Below are 22,305 nucleotides of genomic sequence, written 5' to 3' on the forward strand. Positions count from 1 at the left end.
GTTTGGATGAAGTAACTAATGAAAATAACAGAACAATCTGAGAGAAAGAGTCTAACCAAATACCGGCATCACTGAAAGCAGCCAAAGATAACGATACGTCTTTGGGATGGTTATGAGTAATTTTTTCTCTAATAGTTAAAATTTTATTAGCAAAGAAAGTCATGAAGTCATTACTATTTAAAGTTAAAGGAATACTCAGCTCAATAGAGCTCTGACTCTTTGTCAGCCTGGCTACAGTGCTGAAAAGAAACCTGGGGTTGTTCTCATTTTCTTCAATTAGTGATCAGTAGTAAGATGTCCTAGCTTTACGGAGGGCTTTTTTGTAGAGCAACAGACTCTTTATCCAGGCTAAGTGAAGATCTTCTCAATTAGTGAAACGCCATTTCCTCTCCAACTTACGGGTTATCTGCTTTAAGCTGCGAGTTTGTGAGTTATACCACGGAGTCAGGCACTTCTGATTTAAAGCTCTCTTTTTCAGAGGAGCCACAGCATCCAAAGTTGTCTTCAGTGAGGATGTAAAACTATTGACGAGATACTCTATCTCACTTATAGAGTTTAGGTAGCTACTCTGCACTGTGTTGGTATATGGCATTAGAGAACATAAAGAAGGAATCATATCCTTAAACCTAGTTACAGTGCTTTCTGAAAGACTTCTAGTGTAATGAAACTTATTCCCCACTGCTGGGTAGTCCATCAGAGTAAATGTAAATGTTATTAAGAAATGATCAGACAGAAGGGTGTTTTCAGGGAATACTGTTAAGTCTTCAATTTCCATACCATAAGTCAGAACAAGATATGATTAAAGTGGTGGGTGGACTCATTTACATTTTGAGCAAAGCCAATTGAGTCTAATAATAGATTAAATGCAGTGTTGAGGCTGTCATTCTCAGCATCTGTGTGGATGTTAAAATCGCCCACTATAATTATCTTATGAGCTAAGCACTAAGTCAGACAAAAGGTCTGAAAATTCACAGAGAAACTCACAGTAACGACCAGGTGGACGATAGATAATAACAAATAAAACTGGTTTTTGGGACTTCCAATTTGGATGGACAAGACTAAGAGTCAAGCTTTCAATTGAATTAAAGCTCTGTCTGGGTTTTTGATTAATTAATAAGCTGGAATGGAAGATTGCTGCTAATCCTCCGCCTCGGCCCATGCTACGAGCATTGTGGCAGTTAGTGTGACTCGGGGGTGTTGACTCATTTAAACTAACATATTCATCCTGCTGTAACCAGGTTTCTGTAAGGCAGAATAAATCAATATGTTGATCAATTATTATATCATTTACTAACAGGGACTTGGAAGAGAGAGACCTAATGTTTAATATACCACATTTAACTGTTTTAGTCTGTGGTGCAGTTGAAGGTGCTATATTATTTTTTTCTTTTTGAATTTTTATGCTTAAATAGATTTTTGCTGGTCATTGGTGGTCTGGGAGCAGGCACCGTCTCTACGGGGATGGGGTAATGAGGGGATGGCAGGGGGAGAGAAGCTGCAGAGAGGTGTGTAAGACTACAACTCTGCTTCCTGGTCCCAACCCTGGATAGTCACGGTTTGGAGGATTTAAGAAAATTGGCCAGATTTCCAGAAATGAGAGCTGCTCCATCCAAAGTGGGATGGATGCCGTCTCTCCTAACAAGACCAGGTTTTCCCCAGAAGCTTTGCCAATTATCTATGAAGCCCACCTCATTTTTTGGACACCACTCAGACAGCCAGCAATTCAAGGAGAACATGCGGCTAAACATGTCACTCCCGGTCCGATTGGGGAGGGGCCCAGACAAAACTACAGAGTCCGACATTGTTTTTGCAAAGTTACACACCGATTCAATGTTAATTTTAGTGACCTCAGATTGGCGTAACCGGGTGTCATTACTGCCGACGTGAATTACAATCTTACCAAATTTACGCTTAGCCTTAGCCAGCAGTTTCAAATTTCCTTCAATGTCGCCTGCTCTGGCCCCCGGAAGACAATTGACTATGGTTGCTGGTGTCGCTAACTTCACATTTCTCAAAACAGAGTCGCCAATAACCAGAGTTTGATCCTCGGCGGGTGTGTCGCCGAGTGGGGAAAAACGGTTAGAAATGTGAACGGGTGGCGGTGTACACGGGGCTTCTGTTTACGCTTCCTCCTCACAGTCACCCAGTCGGCCTGCTTTCCCGGCTGCTCGGGATCTGCCAGAGGGGAACTAACGGCGGCTAAGCTACCTTGGTCCGCACCGACTACAGGGGCCTGACTAGCTGTAGAATTTTCCACGGTGCGGAGCCGAGTCTCCAATTCGCCCAGCCTGGCCTCCAAAGCTACGAATAAGCTACACTTATTACAAGTACCATTACTGCTAAAGGAGGCCAAGGAATAACTAAACATTTCACACCCAGAGCAGAAAAGTGCGGGAGAGACAGGAGAAGCCGCCATGCTAAACCGGCTAAGAGCTAGTAGCTGCGCTAAGCTAGTGGATTCCTAAAAACACACAAAGTGAATAATGTGTAAATAATTTAGAGGTGATTCAGCAGAGGGAGTGCTTTAGTTAAGGCACGTGAAGATTACACTGTGAAACAAATCGTTATCTAGGTAACTAGATCAATCTAACTGCACAGATGAAACAGCTAACAGATACAGAAAAACACCGCTGTGCTCCGGAACAGGAAGTGATACAATACCGCTGTGAGAGCCAACCACCAGTAGAGGCAAGCAAAAGCTTGATGATATGGGGCTGCATGTCAGGTAAAGGCACTGGGGAGATGGCTGTCATTACATCATCAATAAATGCACAAGTTTACGTTGATATTTTGGACACTTGAATCAATTGAAAGGATGTTTGGGGATGATGAAATCATTTTTCAAGATGATAATGCGTCTTGCCATAGAGCAAAAACTGTGAAAACATTCCTTGCAAAAAGACACATAGGGTCAATGTCATGGCCTGCAAATAGTCCGGATCTTAATCCAATTGAAAATCTTTGGTGGAAGTTGAAGAAAATGGTCCATGACAAGGCTCCAACCTGTAAAGCTGATCTGGCAACAGCAATCAGAGAAAGTTGGAGCTAGATTGATGAAGAGTACTGTTTGTCACTCATTAAGTCCATGCCTCAGAGACTGCACGCTGTTATGAAAGCCAGAGGTGGTGCAACAAAATACTAGTGATGTGTTGGAGCGTTCTTTTGTTTTTCATGATTCCATAATTTATTCCTCAGAATTGAGTGATTCCATATTTTTTCCCTCTGCTTGGTCTAAAAAAGTAACCGTTACTGACTGCCACAATTATTTTTCCTGATTTCTTATAGTGTTTCTTAAAGCCAGAAAGTTGCCATTTGAAATGACTTTAGTTTTGTGTCATGTCTGTGATCTGCTTTTTTTTTCTACAAAATTAAACAACTGAATGAACATCCTCCGAGGCCGGTGATTCCATCATTTTTGCCAGGGGTTTTATGCCCCATAGGTAGGTTGTGAGATGAAGGAGAAAGATGATTTCTGGAGCGAGTTAGATGAGATGGTGGAGAGTCAACCCAAGCATGAAAGAGTGATGATGGGAGTGTGCTTTTTGCAGTAGTTCAGATCCTTGATTTTTCAAACAATAAAAGTCCTCTCAAATTATAACTGGAGTCCTCCAGTTTAAACAGATCCTGGACATGTTGTGGCAGCAGTTTATTTTTAACTTTATACATAATTTGTATTGTAAAGTAATCAATGAAGTCCCAGAATTTTAGATATGTAAACAGGCAAACAATGGATTTGTTGGCTCACAGTGTGATTTGTTACAGATAATTCTTACAGCTTTCTTTTGCAGCAAAAATATTGGATTAGTATTAGTTTTATATGTATTTCCCCATACCTCAATACAGTAGGTCATGTATGGAAGGAGCAATGAATGATATAAAATAGTTAGTGTTGGGAAATGAAATCTTGTGCTTTATGCAGAATTGCAGTGGCTTTTGACATTTTGGATTTAACAAAATTAATATGCGTTTTCCAGCTCAGTTTATCACCAATAACAACACCAAGAAATTTTGTATCAGTTAGTTTCAATTTCAATATCATTTAATAATAAATTTCTGCAGGAAGTCCTGTACTTGTTTCCGAATGTGATACACTTTGTCTTACCAAAGTGGAGCAATAATTTGTTTGTTTAAACTTCTGTAGTTCCTTCTCCATCATGTCCACTGTCTGTCCCAAGTGATCCCCACTACAAAACACAGTTGTATCATCAGCAAACAAATACAACTGACGGACTTGGAAACCAAACATATGTCATTAATATACAGAAGAAACAACAACGGCCCCAAAACTGAACCCTGGGGCACCCCACATGTAATTTTCATGAGTTCATAATTTGTCCCACCAATACGTACACACTGATATCTATTGTATAAATGGTTAACTATTCAATCATATGCCAATCCCCTGATACATACCTCTGTAAAATGGTAAATGGACTGCATTTATATAGTGCTTTTCCATCTGCATCACACGCTCAAAGCGCTTTAAAATTATGCCTCATATTCACCCCAATGTCAGGGTGCTGCCATACAAGGCGCTCACTACACACCGGGAGCAACTAGAGGATTAAGGACCTTGCCCAAGGGCCCTAATTTCCACAGTGACACATTCCACGACATTTTCCAAAGAAAAACACATTTTGAATGATTTCACAGTGAAAAGCAGAATTAACATAAAGTGTGACATCACCAAGTGTCGCACTTTATGTATACAGCATACATACTTGTATACTTTATGTATAAGTGCATACAAGTGGTCACCAGAGTCTTGCCGTGCGAATAGCCACTTCCTTTTTTGAATGCACTTTTGATTTATGGTATTTGTGAAATAAGATCCAAATAAACAATAAACAATTACTAGTGTCAGGTAGGAACACCGCCCTCTGGAGGGCAACACGTGATCAGGGTGACACCCTCCCCGGTCTCCCCTATTCTGACAGCGTGACAGAAAGGCGGCGTGCGCGTGGAGTGACGACATAAACCGCAGTCAAGAGATGAACGCGTTAATGTTAATGAATGAACCAACGGAGTGTTTTGTCAGTCGGTAAAATAAAAGCAAATCTTTTAAGATTTCACAGTCGTGGAGAAAAGCTTGTCGGTGGTGACGTCACTCAGCGGTCTCTGCAGCTGCAACACGGCGCGCGCACGCGCACACTGCGCAGGTGAACGTGCGCAGGAAGCAGTTTTAATTTGGCTCTGGAATGAAAACATAAACTTTTATGTTTGATCCTGGTGCTCTGTAAACACAACTTACAATTATATTTTTTGATTTTTCACATTTAATTTCCACAGTGACACATTCCATGACATTTTCCAAAGAAAAACACATTTTGAATGATTTCACAGTGAAAAGCAGAATTAACATAAAGTATGACACCACCACCCCACTTATTCATCCTATTTATTGGAAAGAAGTCATAACTGGACAATGTCCATATGCTCCTCTTTCAACCACGTCTGAGAAATTGCGATAACTGAAAATGTTTATTTGCACTATTTAAACAATCTTGAATTTTTGACAAGTTCATGGGAAGACTCTCACACTCACACTCATCTTCAACCGCTTAGTCCAATCAAGGGTCGCGGGGGGCTGGAGCCTATCCCAGCAGTCATAGAGCGCGAGGCGGGGTATACCCAGGACAGGACGCCAGTCTGTCGCAGGGCTTCATGGAAGGACTTCTGCTATTAAAATGTATGATGGAGAATGTCCCATTTAACACTGTAAATTTGCTAAATTGTTCCTCAGAAAAATAATTGCAATGGTGAGTAATATTTTTAAGAAAAAAACAATCCAGATCTATATTATATTCAATATTATGAAATCTGTGTTCAGTGTAATCAAATTACACTCCTGTGCAGGAGTAAACTGATGAGAATCTGTTGGCATAAAATAAAAAATTTTGTAATCCACCAACCAAAAATGCGGCTAAACAAAGTCTAGCTGCTAGATGTGAATATATTCGTGGTATAAGTTTTTGCAAAATTTGTCCCAAAGCAAAACAAACAAAACAACCACAAAAGAAATTGTTACAAGTAACCGAAAAGGAACCAATAATAAGTATTGTCCTCCTTAGAAAGCAGTCACTTAAATTTATCCAGATCCGAGAGCTCTCTTATTATCATAATTTTTGCTTTCTCTGGAGATCCATTTAATTTAATCCACAGTTTACAGTTCCTGGTCCAAGTTGCTTTTATTTTTTTTATTTATTTATTTATTAAGAGCTCTGGCTTGTCTTGCAATATCTACATTTTCTTTGTCAAATGTTCGTTTACATACAGTAGTGTTCAGAATAATAGTAGTGCTATGTGACTAAAAAGATTAATCCAGGTTTTGAGTATATTTCTTATTGTTACATGGGAAACAAGGTACCAGTAGATTCTCACAAATCCAACAAGACCAAGCATTCATGATATTCACACTCTTAAGGCTATGAAATTGGGCTATTATTAAAAAAAAAAAAGTAGAAAAGGGGGTGTTCACAATAATAGTAGCATCTGCTGTTGACGCTACAAACTCAAAACTATTATGTTCAAACTGCTTTTTTAGCAATCCTGTGAATCACTAAACTAGTATTTAGTTGTATAACCACAGTTTTTCATGATTTCTTCACATCTGCAAGGCATTAATTTTGTTGGTTTGGAACCAAGATTTTGCTGGTTTACTAGTGTGCTTGGGGTCACTGTCTTGTTGAAACACCCATTTCAAGGGCATGTCCTCTTCAGCATAAGGCAACATGACCTCTTCAAGTATTCTGACATATCCAAACTGATCCATGATACCTGGTATGCGATATACGAGGTCTGTCCATAAAGTATCGTACCTTTTTATTTTTTTTTTTTAAACTATATGGATTTGATTCATATGTTTTCACGTCAGACAAGCTTGAACCCTTGTGCGCATGCGTGAGTTTTTCCACGCCTATCGGTGACATCATTCGCCTGTGAGCACGCCTTGTGGAAGGAGTGGTCCCGCCCCGTCGTCGGATTTTCATTGTCTGGAAATGGCGGAATGATTTGGGGTTTTTTTTCCATCAGAATTTTTTCGGAAGCTGTTAGAGACTGGCACCTGGAAACTATTCGAAAAATTTATCTGGCTTTCGATGAAAATTTTATGGGCTTCAGAGAATAAGGTCTGTTAGTACAGCTTTATGGACCCCTTTAAGGACGCTCAGCGCGCCGCACTCCGAGCTGCGATGACGCGGCACAAACCACCGGACCATTTCTGAGCTGATGGCTCTGTGGATACGAGACCGTCGTGTGCTCTTTCTCTGGTTATCACAAGAGCTGGACATCAGCCATTTTCCGGCAGATTTCACTTTTAACAAGAGATTTTGTCATGGAAAGCCGCGCGGAGGCTTCGCGTGTCACAACCGATTCGCTTTGGATGCGAGACAAAGGAACACCTCCATTTCGGCGTGTCAGAGGACAAGTTTGGACATGTCTATCTCGGCTTTCAATGCTTAACAGTCCAGTAAGTATCAGTGAAATTCCACAGAGCCATCAGCTCAGAAATGGTCCGGTGGCTTGTGCCGTGTCGTCAGAGCGTGGCGCGCTGAGCGTCCTTAAAGGGGTCCATAAAGCTGTACTAACGGACCTTTATTCTCTGTGAAGCCCGTAAAATTTTCACCAAAAGCCAGATAAATTTTTCGAATAGTTTCCAGGTGCCAGTCTCTAACAGCTTCTGAAAAATTCTGATGGGAAAAAAACCCCCAAATCATTCCGCCATTTCCAGACAATGAAATTCCGACGACGGGTCGGAACCACTCCTTCCACAAGGCGTGCTCACAGGCGAATGACACATGAATCAAATCCATATAGTTTAAAAAAAAATAAATAAAAAAGGTACGATACTTTATGGACAGACCTCGTATAGGCCCAACACCATAGTAGGAGAAACATGCCCATATCATGATGCTTACACCACCATGCTTCACTGTCTTCACTGTGAACTGTGGCTTGAATTCAGAGTTTGGGGGTCGTCTCACAAACTGTCTGCGGCCCTTGGACCCAAAAAGAACAATTTTACTCTCATCAGTCCACAAAATATTCCTCCATTTCTCTTTAGGCCAGTTGATGTGTTCTTTGGCAAATTGTAACCTCTTCTGCACATGTCTTTTATTTAACAGAGGGACTTTGTGGGGGATTCTTGCAAATAAATTAGCTTCACACAGGCGTCTTCTAACTGTCACAGCACTTACAGGTAACTCCAGACTGTCTTTGATCATCCTGGAGCTGATCAATGGGTGAGCCTTTGCCATTCTGGTTATTCTTCTATCCATTTTGATGGTTGTTTTCCGTTTTCTTCCACGCGTCTCTTTTTTTATTTTTTGTCCATTTTAAAGCATTGGAGATCATTGTAGATGAACAGCCTATAATTTTTTTGCACCTGCGTATAAGTTTTCCCCTCTCCAATCAACTTTTTAATCAAACTACGCTGTTCTTCTGAACAAAGTCTTGAACGTCCCATTTTCCTCAGGCTTTCAAAGAGAAAAGCATGTTCAACAGATGCTGGCTTCATCCTTAAATAGGGGACACCTGATTCACACCTGTTTGTTACACAAAATTGACGAACTCACTGACTGAATGCCACACTACTGTTATTGTGAACACCCCCTTTTCTACTTTTTTTTTTTACTAATAGCCCAATTTCATAGCCTTAAGAGTGTGCATATCATGAATGCTTGGTCTTGTTGGATTTGTGAGAATCTACTGAATCTACTGGTACCTTGTTTCCCATGTAACAATAAGAAATATACTCAAAACCTGGATTCATCTTTTTAGTCACATAGCACTACTATTGTTCTGAACACTACTGTACATCTCAGTTCCTTTCAACTTTTTTGTTTGCCTTAATTCATTCTTAAGTTTCCTGTTTGCAAACAGGATAATAATAACCGGTTTAGACTTTTTATCTTTCTTGGAAGTGAATGACAGTCTGCAATATCATTGTTATTGATGTGGATGTCCTGAGATGGAAAAAAAAAATCAGTGATCTGTTTCTCCAGGGAGTGAATTTCTCCCGGAGTGTCTTCATCCATACTGGCACTGGTGCTGATAGCAGCAGCCCTGGCATATGATCGATGTTTAATGTTCAATCCAAACACAATCACCTCATCCATCCTAATATGCTGCTCCAACTCGCCCACACGGTTTTCCAAAATCTGTATTTTCTTTCTTCTGAAGCGTTTTTTCTGAGTTCTCGGACTTCCTTCAATAAACCAAGCAGTTGTTTTTTTTTTTTTTTTTTACCACTCCACTTAGTTCCTCAGACATGAAATTCAAAGACAGTTTAATTTAATCCAAGTCTTCACCACTTATGTTTTTTTCCAGCCTGAAGTAAAAGTTGCAAGGGGGCAACGATAGGCGTTTTGCCCCGTCCATGGGCGATGCCCCTATGACCTGTAAGATGTTGCCATGCTTGACCTGTGTATCAGTTTTCATGATGATATGACAAAATTTAAGCTGTCAAAAGGAAGAACGTAATTTCATGGTGAAGGGTCGATATTCAGCACGCCGCCACATGGATGCCGTTACTCGTAACTTCACAGCAATCATCGCCTACGTTCACCAACTTTTTCTGCATGTTTTAGAAGTGGAGTGAAGTTGATGGGGTTAACTATGTGACATCAGTACCTGTTAAAGTAAAAATAGGACATTTCCGGTTGCCACCGGGGGGCTATGAGTCAGGTGGGAAGTTAATACTCAACAAAAATATAAACGCAACACTTTTGGTTTTGCTCCCATTTTGTGTGAGATGAACTCAAAGATCTAAAACTTTTTCCACATACACAATATCACCATTTCTCTCAAATATTGTTCATAAACCAGTCTAAATCTGTGATAGTGAGCACTTCTCCTTTGCTGAGATAATCCATCCCACCTCACAGGTGTGCCATATCAAGATGCTGATTAGACACCATGATTAGTGCACAGGTGTGCCTTAGACTGCCCACAATAAAAGGCCACTCTGAAAGGTGCAGTTTTATCACACAGCACAATGCCACAGATGTCGCAAGATTTGAGGGAGCGTGCAGTTGGCATGCTGACAGCAGGAATGTCAACCAGAGCTGTTGCTCGTGTATTGAATGTTCATGTCTCTACCATAAGCCGTCTCCAAAGTCGTTTCAGAGAATTTGGCAGTACATCCAACCAGCCTCACAACCGCAGACCACGTGTAACCACACCAGCCCAGGACCTCCACATCCAGCATGTTTACCTCCAAGATCGTCTGAGACCAGCCACTCGGACAGCTGCTGAAACAATCGGTTTGCATAACCAAAGAATTTCTGCACAAACTGTCAGAAACCATCTCAGGGAAGCTCATCTGCATGCTCATCGTCCTCATCGGGGTCTGGACCTGACTCCAGTTCGTCATCGTAACCGACTTGAGTGGGCAAATGCTCACATTCGCTGGCGTTTGGCACGTTGGAGAGATGTTCTCTTCACGGATGATGCGAAGGAGATGTGTTGCACTGCATGAGGCAAATGGTGGTCACACCAGATACTGACTGGTATCCCCCCCAATAAAACAAAACTGCACCTTTCAGAGTGGCCTTTTATTGTGGGCAGTCTAAGGCACACCTGTGCACTAATCATGGTGTCTAATCAGCATCCTGATATGGCACACCTGTGAGGTGGGATGGATTATCTCAGCAAAGGAGAAGTGCTCACTATCACAGATTTAGACTGGTTTGTGAACAATATTTGAGGGAAATGGTGATATTGTGTATGTGGAAAAAGTTTTAGATCTTTGAGTTCATCTCATACAAAATGGGAGCAAAACCAAAAGTGTTGCGTTTATATTTTTGAGTATATTTGTGGATGTTCAGGGCGGAGCCCTCATCATGTCCAGCAACTTTGAAGGATCTACAATGAAGTATGTGGGTGTGATAGCTGCTCAAAATGAAACGGTGTGCTCCAAAACGCTCGCCAAAGTTTGACAAACCATAGCAGCCACGCCTTTTGACCTACAGAAATACTTTTGATAACTTTTGATCAGCATGAGGTCATGATGATGTTGACCAAATTTGAAAATGATTGGATGAAATCCCTAGGATAAGTTCGTTCAAATGTAAGTAGTGGAAATGGCCAAAAATGACCTCAAAATCAAAACTTAAAATGAAAATTGCCGACTTCCTGTTGACACTTCATCACAATGTTAAGAGGCTTTTTTGTGTGTCCTAGTATGGTAAATATGTGTCCCAAATTTTGTGAGGCTACGACAAAAAAAAAAAAAAATAGAGAGGGTCTTTTGAAAATTTGTAGGGGGCGCCATTTCGCTGCGAGCATATGCACAGCCCCCAAAATATCAAATTTTGGATCCGGCTGAATGACTTTGCAAGGCTTGGTGAGTTTTTGAGCATGGGAACAGGCCGAAATTGGGGCTTGAAAAGTGTAAACAATAATAATGAATTATAAACAAATAATAAACTTCGATTATAATAGGGTCCTCGTAGGATGACTTCGGTGTCACTCAGGCGCTAATTAACTTAGCTTTTTTATTTGTATTTCTTTAACTATCTAGTAATCAAAGAAAATAGCACTGCAATGTTTTATATTTCTTTATATTTTAAGAACTATATATTTCTTGTCCCACTTGAGAAACTTTTCAACATTTCCTGAATGAATCTACCAGACTTAAAAATGTGCACATTACTTTTCATGCTATTATTTTTCTAATGTAAGAAAAGTTTTTTAAACTTCAAGATGTACAGTAATCAGAAATTAATCTTGAAGTAAAAAAACACATTTGTAATGATTTTAAGGTGGCCAAAAATTTCACAAGAGATAATCAATAGCTCCCAGGCTCCTGCCAAACGAGGAAAACTCAGAAGTGAGTGAAGACTGAACAAGTTGATGTATTAATGTGCCATAAATACTCCTGTTGTTCCATTTGAATTGATACTGAGAATGATTATTTTTGAGTTTTGTTTTTTTTTTTTTTTTTTGAATTGCCATTTCCTTTACTTTGTACTTTTCTGAAACACGTTTTTGGATTAAAGGCCAGTAGCACAATACAAGTTGTGTGAAAGACAACTATTTGGAGACGATTTATTTATTTATTTTGGTGGGTAAATAGACCTGAAAATGTACCAGAATACATCTTAGATTTCAGATTTTTCTCCCCCAGACCCCCTGCCAGGGGCGTCAGGCCTTTGGCCCTTGCAAAAATTTTCAGGGGGTCCCCCCCCGCCCCATGGCCCACTTTGATCACTGCTTGTTGCATTGTATAAAGATGTATGGCGTGGCAGAGAATTAGGTGAGGGTAGTGCAGGACATGTACCAGGACATTTGTGACAGCAGTGAGATGCGCAGTAGGAATGACAGACTCATTCAAGGTAGAGGTGGGATTACACCAAGGATCAGCTCCGAGTCCTTTCTTATTCACTGTGGTGATGGACACGTTGACTGATAAGATCAGACAGGAGTCCCCATGGACTATGATGTTTAACATTGTGATCTGTAGCAAGAGTAGAGAGCAGGTTGAGTCTAGCCTGGAAAGGTAGAGATACACCATACCAACTTTATAAAGCGCTTTAACACAGCCACTGCTGACACAAAGTGCTGTACATTAAAGATCCATTAAAACATACATTTAAATAAGAAGTACAATTTAATAGTGCTAACCACAGAATGATCAGTTTGCCAAAATTCCATGGATGGAACATTAAATAAATGTCTGAAATGGCAGATTGTGTGTTTTGTTCCTTAATTTCCACTGCGTGAACATGCTCGGTTATTTGGCAGAGTTCATGTGCAGTGAAGGAGCATTTAATTTAATTTTGTGCTTACAACTATGAAAACATGCAAAATCCTCATGCACATGCTGCTGTCTGTATCACGCTACCACCCGCTAACAGTTACACATTTACTGAAAATAAGTTGAAGAGGAACTTGTAATCATGACTCTGGCCTTTATTTGTAGGTTGGATTGAGGACATTTTTGTGGTGTGGATTCAGTTGGATTATGGTTGTCATGGTGATGTTGGAGTGTTTAAGTTGAAAGAATGTGGAGTTAGGGTTAGAACATATTGATGGTTTCATTTTTGTCTCTGTTGTGATGATGTACAGAGTTATTGTCCAAATACTTTTGACTGTATTTCATCATTAATGATCCTCACTGAGTTCACCTTGTGAATCAAATCCTCATTTGGATTCAAAGAACTGTAACAAAAAGCCTTGTGGTATGTTCAGGGTCAGCAGGTCTGTGGTTCATGGTTGTTTTTATGTGTGTGTTTTGTTTTTTCTTCTCTTCAGCAGGGATGATGATATTGAAGTTCTGGCAGAGGATGCTGGGAAAGAAGGTGGCGAGTCTTCACCAAACAGGCCGCTGAGTCGAACACCCAGGTCAGTTTTTTGGTGTTTGTTCCCAAAAACTGTTTATCGTGCTCTATTGGTAAAAACAAAGAATAAAGATAAGAGAATAACTCATCCCCTTTAAAGTTCTTTGCATTTTAAAGATAGAGAGCATTTTCAAAATGCTACGAAAACCACACCCACACACTCAAATAAATAAAAGGACTTAATTTCCTAATATTTGGAGTCAGCCTGGGTCAGGGGGGTCTGCAGCCTTTACTGTCAAAACAGCCATTTTTGTCCCATCTTCCACCTTTCAAAATGAATGAATAAAGATAACACAGCTTATAAAGTTTTTCCTACATAAAGTTCAACTATATATATATATATATATATATATATATATATATATATATATATATATATATATATACTCAACAAAAATATAAACGCAACACTTTTGGTTTTGCTCCCATTTTGTATGATATGAACTCAAAGATCTAAAACTTTTTCCACATACACAATATCACCATTTCCCTCAAATATTGTTCACAAACCAGTCTAAATCTGTCATAGTGAGCACTTCTCCTTTGCTGAGATAATCCATCCCACCTCACAGGTGTGCCATATCAAGATGCTGATTAGACACCATGATTAGTGCACAGGTGTGCCTTAGACTGCCCACAATAAAAGGCCACTCTGAAAGGTGCAGTTTTATCACACAGCACAATGCCACAGATGTCGCAAGATTTGAGGGAGCGTGCAATTGGCATGCTGACAGCAGGAATGTCAACCAGAGCTGTTGCTCGTGTATTGAATGTTCATTTCTCTACCATAAGCCGTCTCCAAAGGCGTTTCAGAGAATTTGGCACTACATCCAACCAGCCTCACAACCGCAGACCACGTGTAACTACACCAGCCCAGGACCTCCACATCCAGCATGTTCACCTCCAAGATCGTCTAAGACCAGCCACTCAGACAGCTGCTGAAACAATCGGTTTGCATAACCAAAGAATTTCTGCACAAACTGTCAGAAACCGTCTCAGGGAAGCTCATCTGCATGCTCGTTGTCCTCATCGGGGTCTCGACCTGACTCCAGTTCGTCGTTGCAACTTCGCACAGCCATTGAAGAGGAGTGGACCAACATTCCACAGGCCACAATTGACAACTTGATCGACTCTATGCGAAGGAGATGTGTTGCACTGCATGAGGCAAATGGTGGTCACACCAGATACTGACTGGTATCCCCCCCCAATAAAACAAAACTGCACCTTTCAGAGTGGCCTTTTATTGTGGGCAGTCTAAGGCACACCTGTGCACTAATCATGGTGTCTAATCAGCATCTTGATATGGCACACCTGTGAGGTGGGATGGATTATCTCAGAAAAGGAGAAGTGCTCACTATCACAGATTTAGACTGGTTTGTGAACAATATTTGAGGGAAATGGTGATATTGTGTATGTGGAAAAAGTTTTAGATCCATGAGTTCATCTCATACAAAATGGGAGCAAAACCAAAAGTGTTGCGTTTATATTTTTGTTGAGTGTGAGGTCTATTAGAAAAGTATCCGACCTTATTATTTTTTTCAAAAACCATATGGATTTGAATCACCTGTGATTACATCAGACATGCTTGAACCCTCGTGGGCATGCGAGAGCTTTTTCACGCCTGTCGGTTACGTCATTCGCCTGTGGGCAGTCTTTGAGTGAAGAGTCGCCCACCCTCTCGTCGATTTTTTTCATTGTTTAGGAATGGCTCAGACTGCTGCTTTGTTTGATCAAAATTTTTTCAAAGCTGTAAGGCACAACTGAGTGGACACCATTCAATAAATTCAGCTGGTTTTCGGTAAAAATTTTAACGGCTGATGAGAGATTTTGGTCTGGTAGTGTCGCCGTAAGGACGGCCCACGGCGCCTGATGGCGATCTGCGCTTCGAGGCGGCAGCGTCTCGCCGTTTCAAGTTGAAAACTTCCACATTTCAGGCTCTGTTGACCCAGTAAGTCGTCAGAGAACTTTCAGAAGAAGTTGGCATGAGGAGTTTATTCGGACATTCCATTGTTAACCGACATTTTGTAATGAAAGAACATGCGGGCAGAGTCGCATGTCGGGCCGGACCCGACCGCGGGGGGTCGCAACAGGAAAAACATCTTCGTTGGAAACCTTAACGGGCAAGTTGGAACATGCCCAAGCTGTTAAACAATTTCTCAGTTACTCACTTGTTGAAAGCCATCAAAAGCCGCCTGAATTTTACAAATGGTTTTCAACACGGAGGTGTTTTTTCTGTCGCGGCGCACACAGATTTGCTGAGTCGTCACGGAAACTCTTCTGAATCTTCTCTGTTCTCTCACGACGTCCTGGGTGAATTAAGCCTTAAATTAGGATGTTTTCAGGTCGAAACAGGCCGACGACGGCACCTGGAAGCGCTGCACGACATCCCGCTCCGTGGGAAGTCCTTACAGCGACAGAAACACCCCATAATCTCTCATCAGCCCTTAAACTTTTCACCGAAAACCAGCTTAATTTCTCGAATAGTATCCACTCGGATATTCCTCACAGGTCCAGAAAAAATTTTGATAAAGCAACGCGCCCGAGCAGCGTGTGAAACAAAGGAATTCAGCCGAGAGGGCGGGACCACATCTCACTCAACGCCTGCCCACAGGGAAATGACGTCACCGACACGCGTGAAACTCACGCATGCGCACGAGGGTTCAAGCATGATTGGTGTAATCGCACATCATTCAAATCCATATAGTTAAAAAATAAATAAATAAAAGGGTCGGTTTATTATCTAATAGACCTCGTGTGTGTGTGTGTGTGTGTGTGTGTATATGTATATGTATGTAGCGCTTCACTCTGACTGCAGGCTTACTTGTAGTTCCTGGGGTTTGTAAGAGTAGAATGGGAGGCAGAGCCTTCAGCTTTCAGGCTCCTCTCCTGTGGAACCAGCTCCCAATTCAGATCAGGGAGACAGACACCCTCTCTACTTTTAAGATTAGGCTTAAAACTTTCCTTTTTGCTAAAGCTTATAGTTAGGGCTGGATCAGGTGACCCTGAACCATCCCTTAGTTATGCTGCTATAGACGTAGACTGCTGGGGGGTTCCCATGATGCACTGTTTCTTTCTCTTTTTGCTCTGTATGCACCACTCTGCATTTAATCATTAGTGATCGATCTCTGCTCCCCTCCACAGCATGTCTTTTTCCTGGTTCTCTCCCTCAGCCCCAACCAGTCCCAGCAGAAGACTGCCCCTCCCTGAGCCTGGTTCTGCTGGAGGTTTCTTCCTGTTAAAAGGGAGTTTTTCCTTCCCACTGTAGCCAAGTGCTTGCTCGCAGGGGGTCGTTTTGACCGTTGGGGTTTTACATAATTATTGTATGGCCTTGCCTTACAATATAAAGCACCTTGGGGCAACTGTTTGTTGTGATTTGGCGCTATATAAAAAAATTGATTGATTGATTGATTGATGTATGTATATATGTGTGTGTTCTTTCTTTCTCTTTTTTTTTTTTTTTTTTTTTTTTTACAACCCCAAATCAGAAAAGTTTGGATGATATGAAAAATGTGTGTGTGTGGGGCGACCCACAATGATCCTGACATTTTCTTTGACTTCTGTTTACTGCAAACTGTATGAAACCAACATACAGTAGTGTTCAGAATAATAGTAGTGCTATGTGACTAAAAAGATGAATCCAGGTTTTGAGTATATTTCTTATTGTTACATGGGAAACAAGGTACCAGTAGATTCTCACAAATCCAACAAGACCAAGCATTCAATCAATCAATCAATCAACTTTTTTTTTATATAGCGCCAAATCACAACAAACAGTTGCCCCAAGGCGCTTTATATTGTAAGGCAAGGCCATACAATAATTATGAAAAACCCCAACGGTCAAAACGACCCCCTGTGAGCAAGCACTTGGCAACAGTGGGAAGGAAAAACTCCCTCTTAACAGGAAGAAACCTCCAGCAGAACCAGGCTCAGGGAGGGGCAGTCTTCTGCTGAGACTGGTTGGGGCTGAGGGAAAGAACCAGGAAAAAGACATGCTGTGGAGGGGGGCAGAGATCGATCACTAATGATTAAATGCGGAGTGATGCATACAGAGCAAAAAGAGAAAGAAACAGTGCATCATGGGAACCCCCCCACAGTCTACGTCTAAAGCAGCATAACCAAGGGATAGTCCAGGGTCACCCGATCCAGCCCTAACTATAAGCCTTAGCGAAAAGGAAAGTTTTAAGCCTAATCTTAAAAGTAGAGAGGGTATCTGTCTCCCTGATCTGAATTGGGAGCTGGTTCCACAGGAGAGGAGCCTGAAAGCTGAAGGCTCTGCCTCCCATTCTACTCTTACAAACCCTAGGAACTACAAGTAAGCCTGCAGTCTGAGAGCGAAGCGCTCTATTAGGGTGATATGGTACTACGAGGTCCCTAAGATAAGATGGGACCTGATTATTCAAAACCTTATAAGTAAGAAGAAGAATTTTAAATTCTATTCTAGAATTAACAGGAAGCCAATGAAGAGAGGCCAACACGGGTGAGATATGCTCTCTCCTGCTAGTCCCCGTCAGTACTCTAGCTGCAGCATTTTGAATTAACTGAAGGCTTTTTAGGGAACTTTTAGGACAACCTGATAATAAAGAATTACAATAGTCCAGCCTAGAGGAAATAAATGCATGAATTAGTTTTTCAGCATCACTCTGAGACAAGACCTTTCTGATTTTAGAGATATTGCGTAAATGCAAAAAGGCAGTCCTACATATTTGTTTAATATGCGCTTTGAATGACATATCCTGATCAAAAATGACTCCAAGATTTCTCACAGTATTACTAGAGGTCAGGGAAATGCCATCCAGAGTAAAGATCTGGTTAGACACCATGCTTCTAAGATTTGTGGGGCCAAGTACAATAACTTCAGTTTTATCTGAGTTTAAAAGCAGGAAATTAGAGGTCATCCATGTCTTTATGTCTGTAAGACAATCCTGCAGTTTAGCTAATTGGTGTGTGTCCTCTGGCTTCATGGATAGATAAAGCTGGGTATCATCTGCGTAACAATGAAAATTTAAGCAATACCGTCTAATAATACTGCCTAAGGGAAGCATGTATAAAGTGAATAAAATTGGTCCTAGCACAGAACCTTGTGGAACTCCATAATTAACTTTAGTCTGTGAAGAAGATTCCCCATTTACATGAACAAACTGTAATCTATTAGACAAATATGATTCAAACCACCGCAGCGCAGTGCCTTTAATACCTATGACATGCTCTAATCTCTGTAATAAAATTTTATGGTCAACAGTATCAAAAGCAGCACTGAGGTCCAACAGAACAAGCACAGAGATAAGTCCACTGTCCGAAGCCATAAGAAGATCATTTGTAACCTTCACTAATGCTGTTTCTGTACTATGATGAATTCTAAAACCTGACTGAACCTCTTCAAATAGACCATTCCTCTGCAGATGATCAGTTAGCTGTTTTACAACTACCCTCTCAAGAATCTTTGAGAGAAAAGGAAGGTTGGAGATTGGCCTATAATTAGCTAAAATAGCTGGGTCAAGTGATGGCTTTTTAAGTAATGGTTTAATTACTGCCACCTTAAAAGCCTGTGGTACATAGCCAACTAACAAAGATAAGTTGATCATATTTAAGATTGAAGCATTAAATAATGGTAGGACTTCCTTAAGCAGCCTGGCAGGAATGGGGTCTAATAAACATGTTGATGGTTTGGATGAAGTAACTAATGGAAATAACTCAGACAGAACAATCGGAGAGAAAGAGTCTAACCAAATACCGGCATCACTGAAAGCAGCCAAAGATAACGATACATCTTTGGGATGGTTATGAGTAATTTTTTCTCTAATAGTCAAAATTTTGTTAGCAAAGAAAGTCATGAAGTCATTACTAGTTAAAGTTAATGGAATACTCAGCTCAATAGAGCTCTGACTCTTTGTCAGCCTGGCTACAGTGCTGAAAAGAAACCTGGGGTTGTTCTTATTTTCTTCAATTAGTGATGAGTAGAAAGATGTCCTAGCTTTACGGAGGGCTTTTTTATAGAGCAACAAACTCTTTTTCCAGGCTAAGTGAAGATCTTCTAAATTAGTGAGACGCCATTTCCTCTCCAACTTACGGGTTATCTGCTTTAAGCTACGAGTTTGTGAGTTATACCACGGAGTCAGACACTTCTGATTTAAAGCTCTCTTTTTCAGAGGAGCTACAGCATCCAAAGTTGTCTTCAATGAGGATGTAAAACTATTGACGAGATACTCTAACTCTCTTACAGAGTTTAGGTAGCTACTCTGCTCTGTGTTGGTATATGACAATAGAGAACATAAAGAAGGAATCATATCCTTAAACCTAGTTACAGCGCTTTCTGAAAGACTTCTAGTGTAATGAAACTTATTCCCCACTGCAGGGTAGTCCATCAGGGTAAATGTAAATGTTATTAAAAAATGATCAGACAGAAGGGAGTTTTCAGGGAATACTGTTAAGTCTTCTATTTCCATACCATAAGTCAAAACAAGATCTAAGATATGATTAAAGTGGTGGGTGGACTCATTTACTTTTTGAGCAAAGCCAATAGTCTAATAATAGATTAAATGCAGTGTTGAGGCTGTCATTCTCAGCATCTCTGTGGATGTTAAAATCGCCCACTATAAGTATCTTATCTGAGCTAAGCACTAAGTCAGACAGAAGGTCTGAAAATTCACAGAGAAACTCACAGTAACGACCAGGTGGACGATAGATAATAACAAATAAAACTGGTTTTTGGGACTTCCAATTTGGATGGAAAAGACTAAGAGACAAGCTTTCAAATGAATTAAAGCTCTGTCTAGGTTTTTGATTAATTAATAAGCTGGAATGGAAGATTGCTGCTAATCCTCCGCCCCGGCCCGTACTACGAGCATTCTGACAGTTAGTGTGACTCGGGGGTGTTGACTCATTTAAACTAACATATTCATCCTGCTGTAACCAGGTTTCTGTTAGGCAGAATAAATCAATACGTTGATCAATTATTATATCATTTACCAACAGGGACTTAGAAGAGAGAGACCTAATGTTTAATAGACCACATTTAACTGTTTTAGTCTGTGGTGCAGTTGAAGGTGCTATATTATTTTTTCTTTTTGAATTTTTTTGCTTAAATATATTTTTGCTGGTTATTGGTGGTCTGGATGCAGGCACCGTCTCTACGGGGATGGGGTAATGAGGGGATGGCAGGGGGAGAGAAGCTGCAGAAAGGTGTATAAGACCACAGCTCTGCCTCCTGGTCCCAACGCTAGACAGTCACAGTTTGGAGGATCCAAGAAAATTGGCCAGATTTCTAGAAATGAGAGCTGCTCCATCTAAAGTGGGATGGATGTCGTCTCTCCTAACAAGACCAGGTTTTCCCCAGAAGCTTTGCCAATTATCAATGAAGCCCATCTCATTTTTTGGACACCACTCAGACAGCCAGCAATTCAAGGAGAACATGCGGCTAAACATGTCACTCCCGGTCTGATTGGGGAGGGGCCCAGAGAAAACAACAGAGTCCGACATTGTTTTTGCAAAGTTACACACCGATTTAATGTTAATTTTAGTGACCTCCGATTGGCGTAACCGAGTGTCATTACTGCCGACGTGAATTACAATGAATTATGATATGCACACTCTTAAGGCTATGAAATTGGGCTATTAGTAAAAAAAAAAAGTAGAAAAGGGGGTGTTCACAATAATATTAGTGTGGCATTCAGTCAGTGAGTTTGTCAGTTTTGTGGAACAAACAGGTGTGAATCAGGTGTCCCCTATTTAAGGATGAAGCCAGCACCTGTTGAACATGCTTTTCTCTTTGAAAGCCTGAGGAAAATGGGACGTTCAAGACATTGTTCAGAAGAACAGCGTAGTTTGATTAAAAAGTTGATTGGAGAGGGGAAAACTTATACGCAGGTGCAAAAAATTATAGGCTGTTCATCTACAATGATCTCCAATGCTTTAAAATGGACAAAAAAAACAGAGATGCATGGAAGAAAACGGAAAACAGCCATCAAAATGGATAGAAGAATAACCAGAATGGCAAAGGCTCACCCATTGATCAGCTCCAGGATGATCAAAGACAGTCTGGAGTTACCTGTAAGTGCTGTGACAGTTAGAAGACGCCTGTGTGAAGCTAATTTATTTGCAAGAATCCCCTGCAAAGTCCCTCTGTTAAATAAAAGACATGCAGAAGAGGTTACAATTTGCCAAAGAACACATCAACTGGCCTAAAGAGAAATGGAGGAATATTTTGTGGACTGATGAGAGTAAAATTGTTCTTTTTGGGTCCAAGGCCCGCAGACAGTTTGTGAGACGACCCCCAAACTCTGAATTCAAGTCACAGTGAAGACAGTGAAGCATGGTGGTGCAAGCATCATGATATGGGCATGTTTCTCCTACTATGGTGTTGGGTCTATATATCACATACCAGGTATCATGGATCAGTTTGGATATGTCAGAATACTTGAAGAGGTCATGTTGCCTTATGCTGAAGAGGACATGCCCTTGAAATGGGTGTTTCAACAAGATAATGACCCCAAGCACACTAGTAAACCAGCAAAATCTTGGTTCCAAACCAACAAAATGAATGCCTCGCAGATGTGAAGAAATCATGAAAAACTGTGGTTATACAACTAAATACTAGTTTAGTGATTCGCAGGATTGATAAAAAAGCAGTTTGAACATAATAGTTTTGAGTTTGTAGCGTCAACAGCAGATGCTACTATTATTGTGAACACCCCCTTTTCTACTTTTTTTACTAATAGCCCAATTTCATAGCCTTAAGAGTGTGAATATCATGAATGCTTGGTATTGCAATAAGAAATATACTCAAAACCTGGATTAATCTTTTTAGTCACATAGCACTACTATTATTCTGAACACTACTGTATTTGTTGTACTTTATGGTAAATCTGTGTCAAGTGAGGGAAGCCACCAAGACACAACTGTGGGTGTGAGTGGAGAAACTGGGAACAGTGCAAAATTTTTGTCTTCATCTTGCATATATTCCCAACTT

The 22,305-nt window shown here is 40.7% G+C and overlaps 1 protein-coding gene across 5 annotated transcripts in view; it reads left to right on the forward strand.

Annotated features, from left to right (window-relative positions):
• The window catches only part of atg16l1 (ATG16 autophagy related 16-like 1 (S. cerevisiae)), a 164,587-nt gene that overhangs the window by 33,396 nt on the left and 108,886 nt on the right, over positions 1-22,305 (forward strand). For 3 of the 5 annotated variants that reach the window (XM_034169002.1, XM_034169003.1, XM_034169006.1), the window contains one exon: positions 13,255-13,344. In XM_034169002.1, coding sequence (XP_034024893.1) covers positions 13,255-13,344 — 90 coding nt within the window. The remainder of the gene's footprint in view (positions 1-13,254; positions 13,345-22,305) is intronic. The other 2 variants (XM_034169004.1, XM_034169005.1) reach the window with 1 other exon arrangement.

The sequence above is a fragment of the Thalassophryne amazonica genome, chromosome 4, assembly GCF_902500255.1.
Source record: "Thalassophryne amazonica chromosome 4, fThaAma1.1, whole genome shotgun sequence".
NCBI classification, from domain to species: domain Eukaryota; kingdom Metazoa; phylum Chordata; class Actinopteri; order Batrachoidiformes; family Batrachoididae; genus Thalassophryne; species Thalassophryne amazonica.